Source organism: Chiloscyllium plagiosum, chromosome 31 (assembly GCF_004010195.1).
Source record: "Chiloscyllium plagiosum isolate BGI_BamShark_2017 chromosome 31, ASM401019v2, whole genome shotgun sequence".
NCBI lineage: Eukaryota > Metazoa > Chordata > Chondrichthyes > Orectolobiformes > Hemiscylliidae > Chiloscyllium > Chiloscyllium plagiosum.
The window spans coordinates 30083415-30090260 of NC_057740.1; the positions used below are offsets into that span (position 1 = coordinate 30083415).

The window sequence follows — 6846 nt, forward strand, 5'->3', positions numbered from 1 at the left end:
TTGAAACTAAACATTTAATCATTTATCTTTTGAATTTGAAGATGGGATTTATCAGGCAGGCTGTGAGAAGATTTATGGAAATAGCTCACAATTATAGATTAGTATTCCTCAACTACACCAAAGTCATGAACAAATGATTCAGCACAGTGGAAGTGGAGCAATGAGTTGGCTTGGGACCACTTGCAACCAAGCTGCAACCAGTGCCAAGTCAAAAGAGAAAGATTATCGAGTACAAGCAGACAGAACACGGATAGCAACCACTTTTGCACTGAATCATTTTGGGTATGCATCGTTACCCCAGTCATGTGATTCATTTACTTGTCATTGCTGGCTTGTGACACCAACAAAAGTCAAGCTAATGTTTTGAAGCATTGGCATTTTTAGAAACACAAAAACCCATGTCTTAACACCTTAATAACCAAAAGTGAATGCTTTTCACAAATGCTTTTGCACGTACTGCTGAATGTGTTGTACTAAATTACTTTTGAAAGATTTTGACCTCTTTTGGACTCAGATTAGGTTTATTTTAAGCAATATTTTTATCCTAATTGACACCCTCAGTTGTCAAAACAATTATTTTCAAAGCACTTTAGGCAGAATCTGCTGAAAGTACCTGCAGACACAGTTATCAAAGCCCACATTGGGCCTCTCATTTAGCAGTTAATTGACAGGGTGCTGAAAAGGATGTGATTATCTTTCCAGCAATAATTCACCCAATTATTACCCCTCTCTCTACATCCAGGGAAGGGAAAATTCACCCCTTCAAATACCAACATTGGCATTGTTCTGTTTGAGTAAATGCCTAATGTCTATATATTAAATTAGCATTTTATCATTTGGCATTTAGTTGTTTAGTATAAGTAGTGGATTATCTATTCAAAATCCATCAAAAATGGAAATGTCACTATTTGGTCTTTCACTGTCAATAAAACAAAAAAAACAACAGATTTTATTTACGTCTTCACCAGCTAAACACACAAAAATCCAAGAAGTTCTGTCAAACTTCTGTCAGATTTTCCTTCCTGTGCTTTGCCTAGAGCACTAAGGCTGTTAAAATGAAAATCTAATCCACAGTAAGGGCTTTTCAAAAACCATTTTTGTTGCTGTTGAGAAGCAACAGAAGTATCTACATGGGTGTTTTGTTATCTAGTAAGTTCATGTAATGGGGAAAGATTTTGTTTAAAAAACTTCAAAGGAATTATACGATGATTATTGTGCTTTCGTTGTGAAGGAAGTCCACACTTTTCCCAAGTGACCCAGTGAAGATTTCACTAACAGTAAATGATGAAAAAGCAACAGGGTAAATTATATACAAACATGGATGAGCTATTGGGTTAGAGCCACCATGTGGTATCGTCATTAAGCAATAGTGGAACATTGCCTGTAGAACACAAATTCCCATTAGAATGTAACCAGGGCTAAAACATTGCATTGTCACACCAAAGGCATGCAATTCATGTGGTGGCCCCAATATGCAAGAATTAAGTTCAGTGACAAACCTCCAAAGTATGAGCCATCTGATAGTTTCATTTCCTTGTTGCCCTTTGTGTGGACACTAACCACTCCATGCTGGATAAAATACATCTTTTTTCCAATCGTCCCCTCTCGGATGATGTAATCTCCAGGTTGGAACACTTCAAACTTCAGCTTGGTCAGCATTGCCGTCACAAAAATTGGGTCCGCATTGGCAAAAAGTGGCATAGAGGCTACCAGTTTCCTGCAGTTAAAATTCACTATTTCCTAGATGTAAAAATAAAGTACAAGTAAGCCTTATTGCTCCCATCATAAGAGTAGTGGTAATTGAATCAAGTGATGTTGTGTCTGCTCTACCACAGAAATAACATGAACACAGAAAATTATCCCACTGGCAAAAGATCTATTCCATACTTGATGTTCTACATAATTTGTGTTACAGTTCCCTGAGGCATCACTGGTCTCCACATCCAGCAACTATCCTTATTAGCCTATGCTATTTTAGAGATAGTCAGTGGTCCACAGTTTAGCACATTAAAGTTTACGCACAAAAAAAGACACATCTTTTTTTTCAGATGCATGGTCCAATTTTTCAAACAGCCATCACTTTCATTTAAACCGGGCAATGTAAATTTGTTTTCCTGAATGCATGACAAAGTCTTTACTCAGTCACATATAATCCTTATATTTTTTCCAGAGTTTTGCCTCTGCAAAATGTGTGCATCTGCATGAATTGATTTCCATTAACACTGGCCAGGTTTCACATGGGCACACTCAGAGGAAAATCTCAAAGTTAAAATTCATGCTTTGACTTCACTCTGGTTGTGGTACAGTAATCAGAGACTTGCCATGCAGAAAACTGATGGCACAACACTGTGTTGATGCCTTGGCATGGTCATTTGGCTGATCATGAACCACAACACCTGACAACTAAATATTTTTAGTCATACAGCACAGAAACACACCCTTAAGTCCAACTTGTCTATGTCAAGCAAATTTCCCAAACTAAACTAGCCCCACTTAGCTGCATTTGGTCCATATCCCTTCAAACCTTTCCTATTCATTAACCTATCCAAACATCTTTTAAATGTTGTAACTGTACTTGCATCTACCAACTCCTCTGGCAGTTCATTCCACTTATGAACCACTCTGTGTGAAAAGGTTACCCTCAGGTCCCTTTTAAATCTTTGCCCTCTCACCCCCTAGTTTTGAACTCCCCCACCCTAGGGATAAGAACTTTGCTATTCACCTAATCTATGCCTCTCATGATTTTACAAATCTCTTAAGGTCACTCCTCAATCACCTACACTCCAGTGAAAAAAATCCCAGCCTGTCCTTAAAACTCAAACTATCAGTCCTGGCAACATCCTGGTAGATCTTTTCTGAACCCTTTCCAATTTAATAATATCCTTCCTATAGCAGGGCGACCAGAACTATACACAGTACTCTAAAAAAGGCCTCACCAATGTCCTGTACAACGATGTCCCAACTCTTTTACTCAATGGTCTGAGCAATGAAGGCTAATGTGCTAAACGCCTTCTTAATCACCCTGTCTACCAGTGACAACTTTCATAAAGCTATGTACCTGAACACCTTGATCTCTCTGTTCAACAACACCACCCAGGGTTTTATCATTAACTGTATTAAGTCCTGCCCTTGTTTGTTTTACCAAAATGAAATACCTTGCATTTAGCCAACTTAAACTCCAGCCTATTGGCCCAAGTGACTTAAATTCTTTTGTAATCTTAGAAAACCTCTTCATTGTCCATTATACTACCAATTTTGGTATCATGTGCAAATTTACTATCCATGCTTCCTAAATGCTCATCCAAATCATTTGTATAAATGACAAACAAAAGTGGACCTAGCACTGATCTCTATGGAACACTGCTGGTCTCAGGCCTCCAGTCCAAGGAACAATTCTCCACTACCACCCTCTGTCTCCTACTGTCAACCCAATTTTGTATCCAATTGGCAAGCTGCCCCTGAATCCCATGTGATCGAACTTTACTAATCGGTCTACCATGCAAAACCTTGTCAAAAGCTTTACTAAAGTTCATGTAGACAACGTCTACTGCTCTGTCCTCATCAATCTTTTTGGTTATGTCCTCAATAAACTCAATCAAGTTTGAGAGACACACTTTCCCATGCACAAAGCCATGCTGACTATCACTAATCAGTCCCTGCCTCTCCAAGTGCATGAAAATCTCCCAGAATCCCCTCCAAAAACTAACCCACTATCGGTTTCAAATTCACAGATACCAGGCTTCTCCTTACGGTCTTTCTTAAATAAAGACACAGCATTAGCTACCTTCCAGTGTTGTGGCACCTCACCTGTGGCTACAGATGATACAAATAGTTCTCCTAGGGCCTTACAATTTCCCACAAAGTCCTGGGATTCACTTGATCAAGTGTCAGAGATTCATCCACCTTTATGTTATTAAGCCCTCCAGCACTCCTCTTCTGTAATGTGGACTGTTTTCAAGACATCAGTATTTATTTCCCCAAGCTCTAGCCTCCATGTCTTTCTCGACAGTAAAAACTGACACAAAATATTCAGTTAGAATCTCTCACATATCCTACAGTTCCACACATAGATTACCTTGTTGATCTTTAAGGCCCCTATTCACTCGCTAGTTGGTCTTTTGCTCCTCAAGCACTTGCAGAATCTCTTTGGATTGTCCTTAATCTTATCTGCCAAGGTTACGTCATATCCTCTTTTTGCCCTCCTGATTTCACTCTTATGTCTGCCTCTACATCCCTTATACTCTTCAAGAGATTCACTTGATCCCAGTTGTCTATACCTAACATATGCCTCCTACTTATTCTTAACCAGAGTCTCAATATCTTTTTTCATCCATTGCTTCCTACCCTTACCAGTCTTACTCTTCACTCAACTAACTTCAGTTTTGGCGTTTGACCTGCTGAAACATCTGAATATGTTCACAGCAAACTTAAGTATAATTAGGAATAATAATGACATATATTGTCATGCAAATTGTACATCCACATCTTTTCTTCCTCTCCATTGCAATTAAGCCTATCTAGGATATACGGAGGTGACACTCATGTGAATTAATTAAGATTGATTTTCCAAATATGTTATTTTTAATTAGTTCATTCATTATGCAACCAAATCTATCTTATTATTTTGGGCTGTAGCGGAGGTTTGCTCATGCAAATACTAAAGTTTGAATATCTACTAGTTAAACAGAAAATAGAAAATAAAGAAAATATATAGCAACTCAATAATTATGGAGACAGAAAATTAGGTTAACAGCTTGTTTTTTTCATAAGCACATCACCATGCTTGCATTTCCACAATTTTCTTGTTCCCAGCAATTCCAAGCATTCACCTCTCATTTGTTATTACTTCATTTTTTCCAAGAATGTTATTTTATCCCTTCCTTATTATAATTGTGTGCTGGCTAACTCAATTGTGTTAATACTGGATTGCAAACTAACAAGTCCTACTCAGAATCTGGCAGGGTTGACTCAGTTTTTCACCCAGTCAAGATGGATAAGAATAGTATTGCATTGTGGAAGGTTACAGAGAACAGGGGGCCCCAGGGATTTAGCACAGGTCTTATTAAATTATGACAAGAGCTATCTTAGAATACTCCTGACTGTCAGCAGTTGAAATGAACAGCAGCATTGCCTCATTTAGAACCTGGCACTGCCAAGGCAAGTTTCCTTCTCAACTTATTCACAGATTGGTCTCGAAAGTGAATCTTACAATATTCAATTGAGTGTCTTAACGGATTACAATAGCAAGATGACCCTTAATTGTTTACAATGTATAGGTGCTTATAAATTTCAACTTACCTCTCTAAGCGGTTCATTTAGCTCTCCCAGGATATTGTCCTCATCAAACATTTTCCCCTGGTAACGATGTTCATAATAGTCATGAATCTTCTGCCGGAAGTCAGCAGGTAACTTGTGAAAAGACATGTACTGCTCCACTTGCTTGTACTGTACAGAAAGAAAGCCTGTCATTGGATACAGCATAGTTTCAGTCAAATAGAAAATAGCGCTAATTGGCAATGTAAAGTTACTGAGTATGAAACACTCTTACTGGGGACAGGCATGTATCAAATCAGGAACAAAGATGATCTTATGACAGAAATGATTTGTTTCAACGGGTATGCAAAAGCAACCCATTTGTTAATAACTTGAAGAACATGAGTCGAAGTCATAATTCAATACCAATACCAAACAATAATACATATATGCATGTATGCCTGTATTGTGTTAGCAAATACAGAATGGAAGATTGTGAAACATTCATATTTAAGCATTTAGAGTAATTCATCATAATTCACTTCTAATTTATTTTGCATTTGTGTACAGAAGTTCATTTTCCAAGGAGCTGTCAAAAATTAAAATATCTAGGCCAAAATTGTGGAAGCCGCTTCCTAAGCACATGATATATCTACCTCAAAAGGTTCAAACAGTTCAATGAGGCAGCTCACTATCACCATCTCAAGGACAATTAGGGATTGACCATAAGTGCTTGCCTAATCAGTGATGTACCTATAGTGAAAGAATAATTTTTAAAAATTGACTAGAGCAGTCAACATTTAGTCCATTGCTATATTTCTGATACATATTTCACAATATCAAATCTTAAGGCTTCTAAAATTCACCACAGCATGATTCCATCTAAATGATTATGCTAGTATTTCCTATATGTTGCATTTTCCAAATGAAGCAAGACTACCGCCAACACAATAATGCTATCATCCTCTGATAATCTCATAAAATAAAAAAAAACAAACTCCATGACATTAGTGAGGGTTCTCACCCACAAGGAATGCCCAAATAATTATGATTTCCCAGTAAGGGTTCCAACTGGAAAAGGCAGCCCTCACCCATATTCAGGTCAGAATATTGGCACTAGCTGCATTGTTGATTTAGGCCCCCTCATAAATAGAGGAGAATAAAGACATGATCACCTTATTGGGATTGTATGTAGACCCCCCGAATAGTCAGGGGGAAATTGAGATACAAACTTGTAAGGAGATCTCAGCTATCTGTAAGAATAATAGGGTATGATTCGGAGATGCCGGTGTTGGACTGGGGTGTACAAAGTTAAAAATCACACAACACCAGGTTATAGTCCAACAGGTTTAATTGGAAGCACACTAGCTTTCGGAGCGACGCTCCTTCATCAGGGTAGTTATGGTAGGGGATTTTAACTTTCCAAACATAGACTGGGACTGCCATAGCGTTAAAGGTTTAGATGGAGAGGAATTTCTTAAGTCCGTACAAGACAATTTTCTGATTCAGTATGTGGATGTACCTACTAGAGAAAGTGCAAAACTTGACCTACTCTTGGGAAATAAGGCAGGGCAGGTGACTGAGGTGTCAGTG

The 6846-nt window shown here is 38.1% G+C and overlaps 1 protein-coding gene across 1 annotated transcript in view; it reads right to left on the minus strand.

Moving 5' to 3' along the window:
• The window catches only part of hcn2b (hyperpolarization activated cyclic nucleotide-gated potassium channel 2b), a 124764-nt gene that overhangs the window by 24584 nt on the left and 93334 nt on the right, over positions 1-6846 (minus strand). Inside the window, exons 5-6 of the mRNA XM_043721281.1 lie at positions 5299-5445; positions 1500-1740 (exon numbers count right to left, since the gene is read on the minus strand). Coding sequence (XP_043577216.1) covers positions 1500-1740; positions 5299-5445 — 388 coding nt within the window. The remainder of the gene's footprint in view (positions 1-1499; positions 1741-5298; positions 5446-6846) is intronic.